The 22,538-nt window shown below is 40.0% G+C and overlaps 1 protein-coding gene across 2 annotated transcripts in view; it reads left to right on the forward strand.

The window, feature by feature from the left end:
• wwp2 (WW domain containing E3 ubiquitin protein ligase 2) overlaps positions 1 to 22,538 on the forward strand; it is a 60,670-nt gene that overhangs the window by 12,627 nt on the left and 25,505 nt on the right. For both annotated transcript variants that reach the window (XM_042495626.2, XM_042495627.2), the window contains exons 6-10: positions 6,550 to 6,628; positions 7,903 to 8,066; positions 10,359 to 10,596; positions 11,584 to 11,673; positions 20,203 to 20,377. In XM_042495626.2, the coding sequence (XP_042351560.1) occupies positions 6,550 to 6,628; positions 7,903 to 8,066; positions 10,359 to 10,596; positions 11,584 to 11,673; positions 20,203 to 20,377 (746 nt within the window). The remainder of the gene's footprint in view (positions 1 to 6,549; positions 6,629 to 7,902; positions 8,067 to 10,358; positions 10,597 to 11,583; positions 11,674 to 20,202; positions 20,378 to 22,538) is intronic.

The raw sequence follows: 22,538 nt of genomic DNA on the forward strand, positions 1-22,538 counted from the left end.
GACTCTAAGTCAACAGTACTTTCCGTTGCCAGGAACTATGCTAACATTTTACTTTCCTTTATGGTTTGGAAGCAAAAACTAGGTGTGTTTTAACAAATACAGTTACATAGCTGTGTTACTGTTTGTGTGTGTGTGTGTGTGTGTGTTACGTAGAGAGGAAATGGATGCATTGACTTTGGTCTGGTTTATGAGCAGCTTCATCAGAGTCCAGTTTTTTGCCAAGTAGGTCCTTGTATGAGAAAACCTACTTGGCAATAAAGTGGATTCTGATGAAGCTGCTCTTAAACTCATAGCCAAGGCCATGCATCCATCTTCTCTCTTTGTAACACACACACACACGCACGCACACGCGCGCAGGCACACACACACACACACACACACACACACACACACACACACACACACACACACACACACACACACACACACACACAAGGCTTTTCATACAGCACTACACAGAGCCCACAGTGTTTTCTGCTGAATGAACACAGGGCCAGCAGTAAGGGCCAAGGCTTGCTGCAGCATGGGCTGCATAAATGTGTCTCTTTGTGACTGTTTAGATGTGAGGAGAGGTTAAGAGGAGGTATATTGTGTGAGTGTGCGTGTGCGTGTGCGTGTGTGTGTGTGTGTGTGTGTGTGTGTGTGTGTGTGTGCGTGCATGTGTGCCTGTGTGCATGTGTGCGTATGCTGATGTACCACAAGGATAGCAAGCTGTAAAGAGATGTAAAATTCCTGTATGGGGGGACGTTTTGCAAGTCCTCACAGGAGGCTAGGGTTTAGATTAAGGTTAAGATAAGACAGAGCTTTGATAGACGTGCCTTCTGGCAAAATCAATGTTTATAAGTGCGGAGGACATAGACAAAGGCAAGGGTTCCACCAGTTATTGGCCTGCCTTTATGATGATTGGAATCATTATATTTTAATTGATTTCTAAATAAATGTTTAGTTTAATGTTTGCTTAAAGGTATTAAGCTTTGTGTTGGACTTGTGGAATTTGTGTTATTCTATTTTTTCACACTATGATTTTCATTTTTACTGCAAATATATATTGGTTTTAAATTTCAGTTATTGGCCTCCTTGATTAGTAATAATCAGTATTGGAACTGAGCTTGACGAAACCATATTGGTCAGTTCCTCCCACAGACACACCAGGATTTTTTGCCCATTGCTACTTACTAATACTGTGGGACAATTATCACTTGATGGATAATTTCACTATCAGGAAAGAAACAGCAAATAAGTGTATTTCTTTGTGGAACTATGTCTGTAAAAGTAAGTCCAAGGGTTTGGACATGAGGGAGTGAATGTAATGAGAAAAAAAATGAGATGTCCTCAAAATGTTGTCAAGTAGATGTGTTTGCAGCTCAAAAGTTAACATACAGCAGGGTTTGTATGGTCATGAAAAACCTGAAAAAGTCATGGAAGTTTCAAATAGCAATTTCCAATCCTGGAAAAGTTTTGGAAAACGAAATAAATCCTTAAAGCTTTGGAAAAGTAATGGAAGTTTGTTTCACAAAGAAAAAAAAAGTTGCCAGCATTTTTTTTCTTTAAAAATACAACTCCCTGCCTAGTAACAGTTAACAAATTATTTGACATTCCTCCTTCACCGCCCATCATAAATAACATTCAGTTCCCAAGTTGTATTTAAATATTCAGTTCTACCCATGTTCTGAATTTAATATTTTAAAAAGCTGTTATATAGTAATGAAAAAGAATCAATACTCTGTATCGATGTTTTTTTTTAGAGAATGGATGGTCTTTAAAATCTGCCTCTAAGTCATGGCAAAGTCATGGAAATGTATTTGCAAAAAATTGTGTAATCCATGATACACTTAATACAGCCCCCTGTCTGTTTTCTTTACATGGCCTGTTAGAGGTCTCTTAAAAATCTGTGCACACACTCATATAATCACAGACATCAGGCGTGCTTTTGTCTAATTTGTTTCTGAGAATTGCGTAATTGAGCCTCATTGCTTGCAGCTCAGTAGTACAATCGCCTCCTGTGATCCCAGAGCAGTGTGCATGGTAGCGGGGGGGGTTTCCTCTCCTGGCTTGCAGAGGCAGGGATGACAGAGGTCATGAGTGTGTGTATATATGTGTGTATTTTTTGGGGGAGGAGAGGTTGGCAAACAGAAGGCTGAAGTGTGCCCTCTGCAACCAGGGTTCCAAGTTGAGGCACTTGTCCTTGTATGTGTGTGTTTTATGGCCTCATGAGTGCAGATGCAGGCGTGTGTTATCGAGCTTGTGTGTTCGTTGTGTGTTTGTAGTTGTGTATGTACATGTGTTTTGCATTCTGCAGTGTGTGTGCAGGCATATGTGGGCTGCCTGAATATATAAAGTGCATAAAGGTGGAAGTGTGTTGCCTTCTGGTGGTGTTAAGGACCTCTGTGTTCTCGCTCTGAACGCACCTCTGTTAGTTTGGAAGTTTTACTCATTTCCCCTGGCAGCTTTTCTGTCATGTGCACGCACACATACACACGCGCACTCCAAGCAGGCTTCATAAACAAACCCTTGTATTGAAAGATGGGGAGAAACAGAAGCCAGAGCAGAAAGATTTCAACTCTGGGAATATTGGAACACTTTGTAAATGTTAGATGCTTACACACAACTTCCCATCCCACAGAGGCCAAATGTACACCTCAGCACACACACTCTCATTCACTGGTGTGTCTGTGTGGACAGTCTAACCCTTCTCATCATGCTAGACTTTGTAAATTACGTGACTGTATGTGACAAAGAATTGTGAGTTGCTAACTGTAGAAGACAGATATACTGCCAAGGACAGTGATACTGCTCAATTACAAATGTAAAACATAATTTTCATTTTCTTGTTAAACTTCAAGTTAAACTGGCAGTTTCCAGGGTGTAGACTACACATTGGCAAAATTGATACAGTTATCTATCATGGTAAAGACAATTTGATATCACAATAAGATGTATATACTGCAGTATAGTAAATATCCAGAAAATTGAGAGAAACTTTTTGTGAATGAAGTAATCAGACCATAATAACTGATTTTCCCAACATGGAAAATGAAAGTAATTTCAACACATGATGCAAGAATCATAGAAAAATCTACTATGACTCTAAAGCTCTCCTGCTCACAAATCTGATACTTGCCCACACTGGCCTTATACAGTGAGTGATATTAAAGGGAAAGCTAACACAATAAAAACAGTAGGACAAAATCTCTGATGGTTGACCAGTTTTTATGCCTCTCCATCCATCCCATTCTTGTAAAAACAATATCTCAGGAACGCCTTGAGGTCATTTCTTAATTAATAGGCACATATATCCACGTGGACTCAAGGATAAACTGATACGATTTTGGTGGTCAAAGTTCAAGGTCATTCTAACCCCATAAAGCATGTTTGTGGCCATAACTCAAGAATTAATGTTAGTTATGTCAAAATTTCACATACATGTCTAATAGTATATACTAATGAAGTGCTAGAATTTTATATCAAAGAGGTAAAAACTGTGACGTCATAATGTTTCTGGCCATTATTCAACACCAGTAGTCAGCAACAGAAGCGGAGACATTTGGTCAGATGCTGTTTAGTGACACTAATCTTGAAACTGTACCGACTGTGTAGATCCTTTGTGCTGCTGGTTTGAAAATAAATGTGAAGCGTACATGTTTTAGAATTTCCAGCATCTTTCCAGCAACATTCATATTTGAAGCATTGTTTACTGTCATGGCTACATATTAGTCTGGACAGACGTTGGCGTTAACTACAACTTGACTGGTTCACGGAGGCATACAACCATGAGGCGGTAGTTCTGGTTATTGTCTCATGGTGTAAAAACACGTCTAATTCAAGTCAAAACCGACACCAAACCACTGATTGGTTGATCATCTAAATTCTCTCTGGAGGTGCACACCAACATATCTGCAGGCTTCTGCACCAGTTCTTTAAGTTTTAATGTATCTTAGTTTGAGCATAGAAAGGGAGTTATGCTATATATTTGTTGCACCATACAATTTGGTCTCAACAAAGCATAGACTGAAGATTAGTGAAGAATTTACAGCTTCCCAGTTAGTTCTTCTTGTAAATTGTTGTTAGGGTGGAACAGATAGAAAGACAATAAGAACCAATGTTAGATGAGCTGCACATTGCCCATGACAGACTATAGTCCATACGTTTCATTTATATTTATAATGACAGTGACATGCTTGGTTTTTATTTGACACAAGTGGGATTTTATGCTGCTTTCAACTGAGATGAGAATTTAAGATGACACCACTGTTAAATGACTTCTTTGACTTTGGCTAAATCTTTTTGCCAAAATGGCACGTTTCCAGTGTTCTGTTGATGTCATATATGAGCATACCTGTGTTAACAGCCGTCTTAGGCATACAGTTGGTGCAGTAACTAACAATTAGTTGAATAAAACAAAAGAGGTCAAACGATCTCTTCTGGCTTCTCAAATGTGAGGATTTTCTTCTTTTATATCATTGTCAAATACCTGCAGGTTTTGCACTGTAAGTCAGACAAAGAAAATAACTTAAAGAGTTCGTCTTGGACTCTGCTGTACAATTTTCAACATCTTAATGACTAGATGATTAATTGATTGATCAAAATAGTTTATCAACACACAAACAACCGTGAAAGGAATTAATTACGTGCAGTCCTAAATTAAAGTATAACATTTCTCTTTCTTAGCATTCATTTATAGATATCTCACTGTGAGAACTGGGGTTACACGTGTAACCTAAAGTTTCCTTAACAGCTGTTGAACCAAAATGTGTTCACTGTTATCTTTAGTCATGTCTATTTGTTGAGGTGTTTCTGTGTCTTAAGGTGGTCGCTAACTGGAAATTCTATTTTACACACTCACTCATGAACATGTGCACAAACACACACCAGACCAGTAATTAAACCAGTGCCATTAAGAGGGAGGGGTGATGAACTCAGTGAGCAGGCTATGACACAATGGTTTCTCCTCAAGACCACTGTTTATTTTTCTGTATGTCCATCGGGTCTGCTCACAAGAAACCCTTTCATAGCCATAAAACGGCACTGTGTGTGTATGTGGGTGTGTGAGGGAGAGAGAGAGTCAAAGAGAGAGAGAGAGAGATGACCTGTTTGCTTTACTTAAGATAGCAAGTTATATATGTGTGTAAATTTGGATACTGTTTGAGGCTGTCATGCCTCCGGCGTGAGCGTCTTACACATTGGAAGGTGCTGTGTTTGTGTGTGTAAAAGAGAAAGTGAGTGTTAATGAAAAGCATGTTAAAGGCCTGTGGTTTTCAGTCACAGTCGGGACTGAGCGTATAGTCACACATTCCCTCACACCACGAAGACCGCATGCCACTACACACACACACACACACACACACACACACACACACACACACACACACACACAGCAGCACAGACTACATAGTCCATGTAAGGATGAATGGTCTCTATTAAACCACCAACTGTACATATACCACATGTTTCAGGTCTATATGGATTTGATTATTCAGGATTTCTTCACAAAGAGGCCTGAGCCTCGCTATGAGAAGTGTCTCATTTTCGACACAGCTGCGGAGAGGACCAGTGTAATGTTCAAAGTGTGACAGTAATTGTTGCTGAGTGAGCTGTAGTGTTGAGTCCTTTTAAAGTTTCAGCCAGCGTAGCAGCCAGACATCAACCTTTTTGTGACAATTTTCATAGCTCCTGCGATAATGAAAAACCTGGCAAAGTCATGAAATTTGCAAATAATTTCCAGGCCTGGCAAAGCTTTGGAAAAGTCATGGAATTTTGTTTCACAAACCTGTATAATGACATATCAAGGATGGTTAGAAATTGGAAAATCGAATGATAATCTGTTTTTACATTTCCTGGGTGTCATAAATGGTATGATTTTGGGTGATTCTCAAAGAAAAAAATGCCTTTTTTTCATTTGACATATTTCTGATTGTTAAAAGTGGTCCCCAATCAATAAATCAATATGTTCACTTCTTTCCTTGGTGGTTTGCAAGAAAATACATTTTTATTAACAAATTCAAGGTAACACGACATGACTTATAGATAAATGTTCAGTTTTGGGTGAAGTATTCTTTTAATAGTCCATTGTGAGTCTCATTATTTAATAGGAGTGTAATGTTGAATCAACAAATCACCCTTTTAAGATATTTTTTAAGATAATTTTTCTCTTTTGTTTTGTAGCATGTTTATATTGATTATTAGCTTGCTCCAAGTCATCCTGCTTTTTTTAGTGTATAATTTTATGGCCATATAGATGTGTTGTGCATTCCTTTAGGCTTTGAAATCTAACATGACATTTTTGGTATATTTGTAAACATTGGGATCCCTGAGGGTATGTAAAGAGTAATAGGTTAGATCCTAAAAGCCTGATTTATATTTAAGTGAAAATATCGTGGTACATAAATACGAAAGCAAAGATTTACCTGGTATCATCAATCTTGAAACAGCAAACACTGTATACGTGTCTCTCCACTGATTGACATAATAAATTGTATGTTTTGTGATTGAGAGCTGGATATTAGCTGGTTGTTTGTGTCCATACAATGATGATGTTTTGTGTCTTTGCAGAGATACTACAGTCAGACAGACCCAACCTGAGGAGGACACAGAGTGAGGAGACCCCCAGTACGGCTGGATCTCAAAGCAGGTCCGGACACGCACGCACACACGCGCACACGCACACACGCACACAAACACTGAAAACTAGCTTTCAAGGCATCTATATTCGGCAGTGTACATGACCCTGCTGGTTTCAGATCTCTGCAGATATTGTGGTATAATAATAAGAATAATAGCACAATAATAAACTTGCATAACCTTTTTCTAAAACACTGTTTGCAAAGTGCTTATGTGGAAAACATAAACTCGAGGCATAATTGTAATCAAAATAAATGAAAGAAAAGAAAAGGTTCGAGTGAAGGAGGCCTGTGCCAGTATGGTCGACTGAAGCACTTATGCAGATTGCCAGCATGTTATTCCCCCCAGAATGTGGTCGCAGACGCTGCTCTCACTGGCTAGAATGGTAGTGGGATAATAAATAGTGGAGCAGACTGCATTTATTTCAAAGCTTTGCGGTGGGGGTGCATGGGGTCGGATGGTATTTCCCTCTAAACATTGTAGGGGGGCATTAAACACAGTTCAGCCAAGAGCCCAAACCGCCGCTGTCATGGAGAAGCAGTCAACATCTCCATCCAGTTATGTACGCACAGACGTAGAGGAGAAGTGAATTCTGTCGTTCTCCCATGACGAGGAGCTCAGTGTCCACGTAAAAGCACATTCAAAAGGATATACACACACACAAGCCAAGTGTCAGTGTCAAATGGTTGCTTCCTTCCTCTGCTGCTACTTCTCCTTATTGTGGCGAATGAGCAGAGCACAGCCCCTTAATCCGGTTTGCTGTTGACGTTCCATCCAAATTCGGCCTCAGCATTCCTCGGTCCTGGGGAGGGAAAGCCAACATGTCTTTCCTTGTATAAAAGTTCTTGTCGGAAAAGCAAAGTTATATTTAGTGTTAGGAAAATATGAGGTTCAGAGAACAAAACACCAACACCTCTGTGTGATTTTTGTGTGCCCGTGTTGTCCGTGCGCACGCTCGGTCATGTGCCAGGTCTGTTCCCCTGAGTCAGGAACAACAATAGGTCTAATCAGAAGTTGTCAAAAAAAACCAACCCAAAGAACTGTGGGTTGATCTACAGCAGGAGCATATGAAAGACAGTCACAGAACGAGTAAAACACAACAGTCATGCATGTTTTTTTCCCGCACAGCAAGTGCACATGTTGATGGTTCTTTGTCATCTCTCTCCTCTGTCTCTTCACACCTCCCCCCTGCCTTTCCTCATCATCCCCTTTCTTTCACTTTCCCCCCTCATCTGCCATCCTCTCTTTCTCTGTCTCTCTTTGTGTTTCTCTTTCTTCTGGCAGAAGTAACAGGCACTCAGTAGGAGGTTCGCAGGGCGGCTCCCCAGGGTGCTCCAGGGGAGGCTCTCTGACTAACGGGGAGCTGAATGAGGAGCAGATCCCCGGGCCGGGCTCGTCTGCTCGCCATCGGTCCTCCAAGAATCACGTCAGCCCTGGAAGCAGCACAGGTATAGGAAAAGTCTGCTAACTTTGTTACTGTGGTAAACTTTGTGTGCTGACTTTAGCTAGTGTACACACTGTACACTGATGTCTAAATCCTGTTAGAGTTTGACTCAGATCTGTTCGAAACTGCTGATAGTAATTTATGCAAATATTCTGTATCTTTGAAGGCGCACAAAAATACAGTCTGACTGCTGCATAGTAAGAAAAAAAATCACGTCTGACAAAAAGCTGAATTCTCTCTTTATGCTGTGCTTATTGAAAGTTATGTAGAGTCAAAATCTGTTTTCAGAATCAGCCGAAGGTAACGTCTTCTGTTTAGACAATAAATTACATGTCAATCGGTTATGAATATTCTATCGACCGAATCACAGTTTTTATTTACATTAACTTCTGGGTAGAAAACCGCCACTTCATGTACATATAATCAAATGGCACTGTGCAAACTCCACCTAAAAAAATACCCACCTCAAAATTAAATACCAGTTTAAGTATACGCTAGACTTGGAATATTTCACCACTTTACCTTACTGTAAAACAGCCCTTGTTGACGTAGATTTGAAGCTGTTATATTAACAATACCAGACTCCACTGAGAAAAAGTAATTTTACTCCACAGACTGGCAGAGCTGCTGCTCTACCACTGCCTCAGTCAGCTATTTTATAAGGTAAATTAGAGCAAATATTCAAATATAGTGTATACTGAAACTGACATTAGGTGGCTAAAATGTGTTTTGCTGTGGCTCCATCCACAGCAGTACATTGCTAAGCTTCTGTGTCAGTAAATTTTGTCTGTCAAAAATGTTGGCAAAGCAACACGGTTCATAAATTAAGAACAACAGAAACATCAGATAGGTCAGACCACAGTGTTTAACCCTATAACATTCTATGTTACAGAAGTGACTTTTGTTGTCAGCGCTATGTCAGGTTGATTAGGTCTGTTCTCTCTCTCTGATGTAGTCTACATCCACTCAGAGTAGCACACATGCATACTTCATACAACAACACCAAATAAGCAGAATCAACCCCCCAATTGCAATTCTTTTTGACTTTTGTATTTCTATTGAGTGCTAAAATGTGTTCGTGATGCCTTTTTACATCCAAATGAATATTTAGTAATCAGTAAACTACACACTACATTTAGTCGGAGAGGACAGATGTGGTTCATGCTGTTCACTCGTGATACAGTGGTGCAAAAGAGCGACATTTGTTTTCCAAACTACAGAGAGACATTTCATGTTGACCTTTTGTGAAGTTACTCACAGAACAATCTCAGAACCCATCGGCTATCCATCTGACAATGATAAAGCTTCTGGGGGCGAGGGCCAACATTTTGGGCTGATCCAGTGCCAGTGGATATCTGAGCCAAGACTTCCTCTTTTGTGCACCGTTCATTTTGGCCAATCTCTATTAACACATACCAACATATGAATGCAGATAAATTTAAAAAACAAACAAACAAAAAATTAATGCAAAGCTAGATCATTGTCAGACAATAGCAGATTCGTTCTAATTTCGCTTTTTGACTCCCAAAAGAGTATTTACCTGCTGTTCAAACATGATTGTTCGGGACACTTCTGATGCCAAAGTCCTGTCCTGTTGCCTACAGATTTTGCCGATATTTGGTTATAGACATTATTGCAGAATTGCCATTAACATCTACTGTCCTATATTAAAAAATTGAAATCAGTCTAATGGGGAACCAGGTAACCTTATCAGCAACGTTATAAATATTTTGTATCCATTTTAATCGTGGACCACCTAGAAAACAAATAAATAGACCAGAGGTTTGTCTGTGGACCAGCTGCCATATAACAGATAAGGTAAATGATATGTTTATGCCATTTTTATTGTTTATTACATGCTGCCATCAACATGATATATGTATGTTATATGACACACGGCAGGCTGATGCTGTTGTGTTAACCATCGTGGCCATTATGCTTTTTTGGCTCCACGGTGCTGCAACCAATTTAAAATCATAAATCATACACTGGAGCCGAATGATGCCACTGTCGTTTGGTTCTGTGTAAAAATGCAAAGGGAGCTTAAAGAAGGGACATAATAGCAACACTTTAGTACAATCTATGTGTAAAAAGTGCAGATTTGTAGCAGCCATCATGATTTTACAGACCCTAAATTATGTCAGACCATTCAGAATAATGAAACATTGAACATAAGAAATTACCACATGGGCTGATTCTTTGATCTTGGTGTGATATGAGCTAACACTGTAACAGTAAGTCATTTTTAAACCCAGCTTCGTTCTCTCTTGTCCTTCCCCTCTCTGTCTTCTCGAAGACAAAGTTGAGTTGACATCTAACGGGCTGGAGAGTAGTCGTGGGGGCGTGGCTCGTCACACGCCTCCTCCATCCTCTCCGTCAGGCCCAGCTGCCAGCAGCAGCAGTGGTAGCCCCTCTCCAGGTCAGGACGCTCTGGGTTCGGCCACGCCGGCGGAGCCCAGCCCTAACGCCACCTCCAACACCGAGCAGGCCAGCAACAGCGCCACAGAGTCCACCACCGACTCGCTCCCGGCAGGGTAAGAATCAGTGCATGCAAAAATAAAGTGTATCAGCACATCTCACACTTTGTCCACTATATGAAGCATAGCAGTTCAATTTTATTGATACCTCCCAAAAGCACATTAGCTACAAATGTAGATTTGAAAGAGATTCTCTCAACAAATTGTACACATATATACACCAGTACTGAAACCACTGTCAACGTTCCTTCATAATCCTCATCACTACATACTGCAAAAAAAATAGAGCCTACTTGCTATATCGCTGCTTGATATTACTTCATATACTGCTTCTTCGTGCATTTTAAAGGTTCGAAGTACCAGCCAACATCATATTTTACTTTGACAAATCAATTAATGATCAAGATATTAAATAGTGATGATATCCTCTTGCAGTCAAAATTATGTGAATATTTTTTGAAATTAAGTCTTTGACAGCAGTATTTGTAAAATGTAGTTTTAATACTGTAATACAATACAATACAATAGAATCACGTGTTGACAAAAGTAGCTGTGAATGTGCAGAATGGTTAATTGGAGGAAAGTTGCTATGAATAGCTGTGGGTTTGAATTTATCCGCTAATTTGTGTTTGCTCTCTTTACCTGGATTTCTCTCAGTTCAAGTCAGTTGAGCTATATGACTTAATAGTGGCGAAGATGTATGTGATATATTTGGTAAATAATTACAAAGGAATGAATGGCACTAAACAGCTTGTGTTAGTGAATGATTGCAGGTGATTAAGACATTTTTAGAGAACTGGTATTTCTTCAGAGTTCATGATATCAGTGCTCCAGTCTGTCACACACTGTTACACACTGAGCAGGTGGTGAGGGACACTCCCTTTGCTCTCAAAGTAATCTAAGTTGCGCATTGGGGAGAAGTTCTGTTTGTTCTAATTACATCAATTTTGCTTTTAATATGTACTTTTAATATTTTGTGTGTATTGCAGAAGCAAATGTAACTTTTTTCTCTCTCTCTCTCTCTCTCTTTTTGTGTGTTTGTAGCTGGGAGCAGAGGGTGTTGCCTCATGGCAGAGTGTATTATGTCGACCACAACACCAAAACAACAACCTGGGAGAGACCACTGCCACCAGGGTATGCCTGATACATGTTTATATGCGTTTTCTTGCGTGATACATTGGTTGTTTAACACACATTTGGGTTTGACAAAGTCGGGCTTTAAAAATCAGATATCAGCCACTCATGTCTTCCAACTCAGATTTTTTTGTGTCCAGTATGAGACTTTGATTTCACAATATCATGCAACAAACAAGCAATCGAAATGCAATTTAGATTAGTTTCATTCTGTTTTGTACAAATTTTAAAGGCCTCTAAGACAACGCCCCGAGTGGATTTCTGGTTGTTGAAACACTGGGTTTGTAATAGAATGAAAACCTCAACAAAAATGAGTATCAGCTGTGTAAATTAATATGTTTACCAGCTTTAATGTTCAAAAAACGCTTTATGTTCCTCTTACTGTCTTAGCTCCAACCATAGGCCCCCACTTACCCTCGCTATGCTGAAGGGTGATGATATTGAGAGCCTGCATCTGCACAGAAGTGATATCCGCGGTGGGGGATTTCCCGCCAAAGTACCTGTATGACCAATTGGAGCAGTTCAATTTAATGCGAGCACGCAGATTGGCTGTCGATCATGGAGGAAAAGCCCCCTTTTGTATAATTTATTAACTCATTAAAACCAAACTTACTATGAAAACAAACACTTGAACAAACATCAGGGTGATGAGAACTACCTTCAGTGACAGAAACCATTTTTGGGAAAAATTTATTTGGTGTGTACTTTGAGGTCTTTGTTTGGCCCATGTCCCATTTACCAACATGGAGGGGCAGGACTTAGGACCTGTACTGCAGACACCAGGGGGCGATCGCGATTGAATAGCCTTACTTTGGGGGGGATCTGTCATGTCGTCCATCTTTATATACATTGGCTCCAACACCTGTATTCACCCTCTGTCTGAGATGGTCCTCTTTAGTGTCTCTTTAAGCCTCCCTCCAAAAAAAACACATCAGTCTGCTCTGATTGGTCGGTGTTTTTGGGCACTTACATCGTCATCGCAGCTGGGGGAAGACTGTAATGGAGAATAGCTTCATTTTTTTTCTGTGAAAAATCACAAATAAAAGCTCATAAACACAGACATGTTTCAGCAGGAATCTGATCTGAAATCAGGGAGAAATTTACTTGCAAAGATGTTTAGATGTTCCTGTGATGCTGACATGTAGATTCTTGACACAGTGTACGTTAAGTAATCTAAAAACTTGCAGTAGCATGCCTAGAGCAGATTACCATATTAAGAAATTCAGAACACTGTGACGTAGAAAAAACTTTTAAGAGCGGTCTGAAGCTTTCTGCTTACAGAAATTACTTCAACATAAGTTTACCCTCATTATTGAAAACTTTGTCCATGTGTAATATGAACATCCCTCATTCTTACATTATGTATAAGACTCAAAATACAGAAAAGCATATAAGGTCCCCTTTAAATAACAGTGGATGGTGCAACATAGCCAATAAACTGTGAAGTCCTGTGTCAAAGTTAATCTAAGATCAGCTCAAAACCAAAAAATTGTGCAGATTTACTTCAACCTTACCTGCAAATTTTCTGATTGCAGCGATTCAGATGATATTAATTGGATTTGCCACAAATTAAGCCATGGTAAATGCTAATGTGATCAGGCCTTTAGGTGTTCAGATTATTGGTCATGTTCACAAAAAAGTACAAAAATGTATCCAGAGGTTCGTGTTCAGCTCCAGCTGCCAGACAGACCAAGCCTTCTTGTTTCTTCTTTGATTGTTTTAAAAACGTATTAGGAATGTTCACTCTCAGTTATGACTACATACACTCTGATTGGTCCTAAATTAACCCAGTGTGTAACCCATAGTGTTTGTGTGCTAAGCCGTCATAATGAGAACCCAGTTTTCTCCTCTTTGTGGACAACATTACAAGAGCAGACTACTCCTGCCAGAGTCCAGCCCCTTTATGACATTTTTACTTGCACCCGTTATTTATTGATTTTCACAGAGTGTTTGACTGGGTGACAGAGGAAAAGAGAGGCTGTTTTTAGGAAAAGGTTACCCCCCCTTCTCCCCGAACCTCCATCCCCCCCATCTCAGTTTTTCCATACAAGGAACAAGAGCGCGGGGCCCAGAGAACAAAAGTCCTTTCTTAGAGCCACATGTACTTCCATCCACCACTGTGTTGGCTGCTGGCCGCCATGGCCCTTCAGAGGATCAATTAGCAAGCTAATGCCGCACTAGTGCTCCAGATGTACACACCAGGAACTGTTTAGAGGTTGGGGGGGCGGGGGGGCAGGGAGAGTTAGGCAATTGAGGTTTGGAAGCTGAAATAATGAAAGCCATCCGAAGCCAGACTTAGAAGAGCTTCTGAGTCTTTCTGCTCTTTATCAAATATACTCCAGACTTTGTAACTAGTGATGCATCACAGGCTCAACCACTCTGGTAAGTTGCAGAACGTCATAACACACTTTGTTTTAGTCTAGCGATGGGAGGGCCTCTTAAATTAAAACTGATGCTGTGTTTACATGACGCTGTACTTGTCAGCATGGCATGATGTGTCGCAACCACAATGTTACAATTCCTTTTCATGATTTTTGACAGTGTTATCCACACAAAGTTAAACAATAGATGCCACACCGGAGAGCATTTTGTGGTGATATTAAATATTGCACTTTAAAACTCCAAATGGTTACGTTTTAATTAAACTATTATTTCTAAATGGTTAGAGAGAAATCCCAGCATAGAAATGCAGCAACTGGCCCAAGCCTAAATGTAATAGTAACCTCAAAAAACATGGCCAAGAGCTCTTATTAAAAGTTAATCAAAGCTGCAAGCAATCAGGACTGCAGTGGCTCCCACCCTGTCTGGTTGGTGGTGGCTTTCCTGTCATTGCAGAGTGTGTTAACAAGTCCCAGTTTTGGGCTATCATGAGCCACTGCAAGGTCAAACCACCAAGCAATATAGAGGGATGTTCTGAGAGACTTTGGTTTAATTTCTGCCTCTCTCATGCAGCCAACCTCCTAAGAATATTCTTTTTGTTCTGAAATAGTGTATGTCTGATAGAGATACAATTTACCCGCAAGCGAGTAATGAAGTGAGCATGTAATCACAGACAGACTCCAAAAAAAGAAGCAGCACAAAAAGTTTCCTACAGTCGTTGCAAATATGTTTATTTAAAAATTAAAGTTCTAGCTGAAATACAGGCCTGCATGTCTGTAACACCAAACTGACAATGATGAATGGAGAGTAAAACATAATGACACATAAAAAAAATCAAAAAGCATAATCAATCATTTGCTGCAGTACACCATAAAGTACTTTCATTTTGACAATGTTTTATTGACTGTTAAAATATAAAAAATGGGCAGCACAGTGTCTATAGGGTCTGAGCCAGACAACAGAAATATTTTACAGCATAAAGTTCTGGATTCACATTTAACAGAAAATTCAAATATGATAAATAACTAAACGTTATTAGCAAAGGAAACATATTATAGAAGATTATGGCATGGCAATGGAAAATACTTGATTCTGATAGGCTTACAAGTGTCTCGCAAAATCATAAAATCATACATCAGGGCTCTTGGATTGCAATCAGATAGTGCTAAAAGGAGATTACAGGTGTAGATTCACCCAAAACACACTGATGGCTGAATGCGATCTGTTTGGCTAAACCACCTTGGAGGGTGTCAGGCAAACCAAATTGAAGTCAAATGTAAATGCAATAGCGTTTTTTATCAACATACAACCACTAAATGGGCGGAAATACTTGCACACAACTGTTGCAAACCAGAGAGGTAGCATCTACGCTGCCGCACTGAGGCTGCTTGATGTTTCCACCTTCACAATATTTTTTTTTCTTGGTTATATTGTTTATGTTTATGTTTCTGCATCAGTTATTTATCCCACCACTAATTGATCAGCATAATGTCTTTAGCTGCTCCAGACATATGTGGGCCTTGGTGTTGTACCTGCGTTTATAGTGAAACATTTATAACTATCTTATGTTGTGATACAACTTTACTTCGAATCTTAAAAAGTTGATGTTTTTCTTTTCAGCGGCAAAATATCAGTGAAGTGAGTAGTAAAATCAAGTGTTATTGACATGTGAACCAAAGATGGAGCTGAGTCTTAAAGCAGATTGCATCCTTTCATTTAGTCAACACATGTCAGACTTTATCTCCATATAAAATGGGATATAGATAGAAGATAGGAGCTTATAGTGATTGCTGTCAGCCAACATGGTGATAAACAATGAATGGACTGTCCAAAAGAAGATAAAGGATGTACTCTGTAGTCTTAATCTAGACAGTTTATAGTGAGGAGACTGTACATTTCTCGTTCAAAGGAATACATGGAGTTGATAGTTAATGACATGACTGGTACGAAGAGTTAAAGTCAGATAGCAGAACTAAGTAGAGACTCTCAGACAGGCCATTGTGGGCTCTGGGATTTTCCCTGGCTCCAGTAAATAACTAGCTAGTGCTAATATCAGAGAGGGATCAGTATTTTTCTTGCCTTTTAAAGGAAGCTTGGAGGCATAGTGGTCAGAGAGACGATCCCTCAACCAAATAACTCCCTGTGTTTGTAATCATCCACGCTACTGAAGTGTCCTTGAGCAAGATATTGAGACCTATCAGCTCCCGGGTGCTGTCGTTTAGCTGAGACTTCTGACCACAAGAGAAAATAGATGTTCCCCTGAGAAGACAATTTATTCAGATCCTCACATCAGCTAATCTTGTCCACTGTTGTTTCTGAGCTGAAATCTTCAGGGTGATATTGTAGACCATGTGGGCTCAGAGACACCATTCCCAGATATGTCAGCACTATGCCGAAAAAGGTCTCAGCAAAGAGGAGTTTTAGACCTGAGAAATACTATTTTAACACATACTGTATATACACTTACAGTTATCAAGAACATGATAATTTATGTGGCTTATCACAGTGTTGTTAAATCGTCTTATTTGAGGGAAAATCGATGCTATCTGTCAGGGTCAAAGAGTTTGTCATGGGCAGTAAAAAAAAGCAGTTTTTTTAGATGTCTCATATTTTAAGACTTCTCTGTCACTTGTACAGCAAAATTATTAGCAGCTGCCATCTCACTCAAGTACCAGGTTTAATGCTATAAACATTTGTTGGCTAACTTTGCATGTTGGATGATGTTGTTGAGTCTCAATGGCATTTAGAGTTATAGGGCCTTTTCTTTACTTTCTATAGCTCATGGTTTTAGGTGCATTGTTCAAGTGCATTTAGGGCATGTCCAGCTCTACTTTTGCTCATTACATTTGTACACAGTCTGGATGCAAAGTGAGGCACACAGGGCAAAGGGATTGTATTTAGTCCCTTAATTAATCAAAGATGTTATTTTTGCATTGCATGAATTCAACCAGAGTGCCATCTTCCATTTATTTTAAAGCCAGGTGCTGTTTACACATTTCATACATATTTTTCTACATATTAATTTATTTGTGGCAGCACGCCACAATAAAAATCATCTGTTGCCATGAACTGAATTATTAATTTTGAATCTTGACTCTTCATTAGTAGCACAGTTGGATGTTATACATCACTTGACTGACTTAGTTGACTATAAATGAGTGTGCCTGTTTGAATTTCCTCTCTTTGACTCTGATGAAGACACAGTGGTGTTAAAACATTAGTCTGGTTGCACAATTAAAGGCTGTAAGTTGATCAGTTGCAAGTTGCAGTAAAACCTAGCCTTAACCATTCATTGTGCTGGGTTTAAAAGTTTGCTTTCACTTGCCTCTGCAGCAGCTGCTCCTCTCATCCATTGATCTGATCTGATCAGCTCTGATCATACGACTGATCGATTTTCCAACCCAAGACTCAAACTCCCAGACAGCTGCTGAGGGAAAAAAAAAAACATGAAGAGTTCGGCCTTCGCTGTGTTCAAGGACCCTCAAAAACCTTTGAATTTAGAGAGGGGACAGAGAATGGAACAAAGGCACACACAGAAAAAACAAAAAAAGGAAAGTTTACTGATCCACTGACACTGCACCCCACCCCCTTGCGCTCTGTTGTCATCTACCGCCACACACATACAGTTCTGTGAGTTTTTGCTTCTAATTTTCCACATATCTCTTGGATTCAGGGCCTACTCCACTGGACACTGTGATGTGTGTGTCTTTTTTAAAACTTTTTGTAACAGTTTTTTTTTTTTTTTTTTTTTGCAAATCACTCACTCAAGCACCAAATGTGGATCAATCCACTGCTGAAAATAGTCCCAAAAAATGCACTCTTTCCATCTGTTTAGCAAATTTTTCGGAAAACTTCAGGGCCCAGCTTTTCAAAGCATCTTAAAAACATGCTTTTGTAATGTTTTCAAACATCGGCAGGTCTATTTTTACACTAGCACAGCTGAAACCAAACCCAGAGGTTAGAGGATTCATTGTATCATATTGATTTTATTAGGAAGACAGTCGTGTGTCTGAGATACCAATGTCGTGCAATGTCATAAACAGAAGAACGAACAGTAACATTAAAGGACTTGCATGCATGGTTTCCTGTGAATCCCTTGTGTGTTGGGGACAGTTTAAAAACCCACACAGGAAAGGCCGACTGCACCATTAACAGTGAAAAAAAACACAACATAATATAGGGGGCAGTTACAGGATGTAAATATACTGAATTGCTGAAGAAATCTGGTCCATGTATAGCCTCAGAAATGGCCACCAGCTTTTGAACTGTAACCCTGATTTGAATCTGACATTTAGTTTTCTGTCATCTCTTTACCATCAGCTTGGTAACGCAGCCATAAAATGACCCAAAACTCTCAAATAATCCGGCTTGATGTAATGAAAATCACAGGAATTACAACGTTTGATGAATATGTACCAACTTTCCCTGTATCCAGGGAAAGTTGACTGAGGATCACCGTAATACCCTGCCTCAGATACTGTAGCAAATCTTTCTTGCAGCTCTCCTCCTGTACACTTAACACACAGTGAATGTGTGTTTATTTGCATTAATAGATGCAGTGTAACAAAAGTGAGTCTATTTAGAGAACTTGAACCACCAGGAGGACCTTGGCCTTGCATCCGTCTCATTCTTTTGAACACAATATCTGAAGATGGCCTTGTGGACAAGGTCCCGGGGACCTCATAAAACATGGGTTTTGTCCATAACACAAAAATTAATACACTCAAATTTCACACAAATGTCTAAAAGGATATAATGATGAAGCTCTGGCATTTTATGTCCTAGAGTTCAAAGGTCAACTGTGGCATCATAATGCTCTGCAAAAACACTTTTCTGACCAATACTTAATGTCATAACTCCAGAACAGACGGGAAGATATTTGGTCAGATACTGAGTTGGTCATATTAAGGGTGTATGTGAAGCATCCATGTTTTCACAGACACAGATGTAAAGTGCAACTTGACTGGTGTATGGAGGCATACAACTGTGTGGGAGTATTTCCAGTTTTTGTTTCTATCCTGACTGCAGTGGAAACCAGACTGTTAGACCACTTTAGAAAAACTCTGAACAAACTAGAGATGAAGAAAGTCACAGAGATAGATTCCTTTAGCTAGTTACAAAAAGTCCAAAAAAACATCATGGAGTTTTAACATCGAAGCTACAGTGAAAACATTGTCCTGGTCTACATTTATTCCATTGTGTGTGCGTGTGTGTGTGCGTGCATTTCTCAAGCCTGTTGGTATCTGTGCAGTGTGTTTTTGTTAGCATACGGAAGTTGATGCTGTTTTCTCTTCCAAATTCTGTAGCGCTTGAGTCAGAGATATAAGAATAGCAGCAGAACAGCAGAGCAGCAGTCAGTCCTGCTGAGCCAAGGGAACTGATCTGTGTGTGTGGAGCCATGTTCATGTGTGTGTGTGCGGCATGTGTGACCGTGTGTATCCTTTGTGTGTGTGTTTTGTTCTGTGGAACGTCTGTATCTCAGTCCATGTCCAGACCCCCCATCTCAGGGGAAGAACAGGGTATACATAGACGTCTGAGTAATGCCACTGGCAGGCACTGACACAGAAACACAGCACATGGTTATTGTCACTCAGAAACCTGGCGTCTCCCATTGTTTTCCCTCATCATTGTAATTGAGGGCTGGCATTGTCTTTAAAGTGAATAAACTGTGTGATGACGTCTGAGGTTGAGCCAAACCAAAGTTTGGGACCTGCCGTGGGAATATCCAGCAGCATCAGTCTGTCCCTGGAAAGCTGATTTTCTCGAGATATAGAACTTTTTTTTCTTACAGGCACAGGTCCAAAAAGTATGAAAAATTGAAAATAAGTTACGTTTAAAGCCAATATTAGTGTAGTGTTCTGTCAGCAATAGGTTAATTTAATCATTTTAGCAGCGTTGCTTTACTCTGATCCTGTCTTCCCTCTTTTTTCTTTTCTTTTCCTCCCACTCTCCCTCCCTCCCTCCTCTTACTGTTTTCTTTCCTTTTCTTGCCGTTGTTTTCTCTTCCCTTGTCTCTCTATAAATCATTGCTGTTAATATCAGCATGCAGCTTTTTGATATAACCACCCACTCTTGACTCTTGCTTAATAAAGATGTTGTTGAAAGCGGCAGCCCCTCTCATTCCCCTGCCTCTCTCTGTCCCCCCTCCAGCTGGGAGAAGCGAGTGGACCAGCGGGGCAGGTTCTACTACGTGGACCACAACACCAGAACCACCACATGGCAGAGGCCCACAGCTGAGTCAGTGCGCAACTACCAGCAGTGGCAGAGCCAGCGCAGCCAGCTGCAGGGCGCCATGCACCAGTTCAGTCAGCGCTTTCTCTACCAGGTACTCCAGGCCCTCAGTGGCCAAACTTTTTAATGCTCACAGTATTCTAGTACAAGATCCATTTTCAGTGTCATAATAGCAGTTTGCAGATGCAGGAATGGCCAGGATTTGGCATAGAAAAAGCTGCATTTTTTAAATATTCCCATGTATGCGTGGACTAGGTTTTTCAGAAACAAGGGCTTGTTTACCAGAAATATGTTGGAAAGGTCCAGTTCATTAGCCTGTAAAGTATTACATGGAGAGCAAATTTTTTTCTGCCAATAGCTGCGTATTAACCCGACAAAAGTAAACCAAAAGATCACAACTAAGCAGAATCGTCTTTGGTCACACATCAACTGTATGTTGTAATATAATATATATAATATACCGTATGTTGACTTGACAGTATGTGTAGACGTGTTTCCCCACAGTGAAGAGTGAGCACCACAGCTGTATGAAATTTGAGTGAAATGAGCTTGGCTTGAAAGAAAGAACCCACAAGCCCTTAATCTGATCTGATAGTGCCAGTCTTTGTCTGTTTGGCCATAGAGGCTAGTAGTGCTCATGCTGACTGCCCACAGATTCTACTTTTTACTCCAAACCAACCAGAACAATGAAACGCATCCATGGCAATGCCTTGTTAGCATTGTTGCTAAAACCTGCCTCTGAGCTTTCAAAATAATCTTTATTGACAATTGTCAATGGCCAAGACGGGGTAGACGGGCCGTATTTACACGTGCAGTGTGACTTTTAGGTTGTGGCTTGACGATCGGACCGTACAATGTGAGCACATGAATTGTGAGTTTTGGCTTTACATCGCAGACGATTTACTCGTATAATTTGATTTAAAATTAACAACATTTATAAACTTGTATAGTGTATGCCCAGCTGAATGAAAAAAAAGTTATTTTATAAAAGCAACGTAGGACAGTGAATTTTTGCGTCCTCTAAGATTATGTCAGTAAATAATAGAAAACGCTCATATTGACAATTCCTGCTGAAAGCACAACACATTCAACAAATAAAGAAAGGAAAAAAATCGTTTTAGAAAAAGCTTCCCTTGAGGTAGATTGATACCACAGTTACCATAGATTGCGCATGTTGCGGTTTTGTCGCGTCTAACTGGTTTTAAGAGGCAAAGCCCTGTGGTGTCACACATTACTGCTGGGATTAAAGTTCGGCAAGAGTTTATCCTCTTCAGCTCACTTTGGTGAGGCTGAGAACACAGTAACATGTCACATAATATATCTTTGTTTAGATTTGTCCCACAATGCAACTCACGGCTGAACTCAGTCAGAACATGTTTTGAGTAACTTAAGTGAAGTATACGACACAGTGCGGTTCATTTGTTGGCTAACAGAAGACGCCAGCTATAGGGGGGATCAAAGATGTTATTTGAGACTCGTTTATAGTATTTTTCCAGTGGAGGTTCTGCTGTGTCTCTGATAGTCTCCGTCCTCTCAGTGAAGCAGCCAAGGTCACACTGCAGCCAGGCAGTAAAGACTTATGGGACTAAAACAACAGAGCTTTCTCAATGGACCATTAGTAAAACTAGCCTTAAAACTCTTATAGGCTTCCATAAAAACACCCCACCCAGCAGTCTGTGTGTGTTTGTGTGTGTGCTAGGGTTTCAATTTTTATGAAAATAGTGTTTGCAATTGTCTGTCTACTTTCTATGTGTCTCCCTTTAGCTGTTAATGTGTTTTCATGTGCTGTTTGTATGGCTTGTTATGTGTTTTTCAATTCGGAACAGCCTTCACCTGTTTTTCCTGCATCCATCCTTGTAACCCTCCCATCATCTGTCAGTCCTTTTATCCATACTTTATCCTGTCCCTTACTTTTTTTTTTAACTTGGTTTTCCACTCATTGACAATTTCACACCCACAGGTTTCACCTTTCACCCTCCCGTCATCACACAGCGGCCTATGTCTGCTGTGGGCAGTGTTGAAATGGTTTATTACTCAATTTAACCAGAATACCCAGTCTTATTTGTTGGTCTCCCCAGCCAGCTTCACACTACTGAAGTAAGAGTAGCTGAACTTTGAGCATTAACTCTCATCAAACATCTGGGCAGTTACACGTATAAGCTGTAGAGAAACAAAGCTCCTCTGTGAAAGTTTAAACATAAAATGTGAACAGGTGGTGTAGCTGTTAACTTTAAGTGATTTAGTGTCCACTGGCA

Source organism: Plectropomus leopardus, chromosome 7 (assembly GCF_026936395.1).
Source record: "Plectropomus leopardus strain MGB_pleo_1.0 chromosome 7, ASM2693639v1, whole genome shotgun sequence".
Classification (NCBI taxonomy): Eukaryota; Metazoa; Chordata; class Actinopteri; order Perciformes; family Serranidae; genus Plectropomus; species Plectropomus leopardus.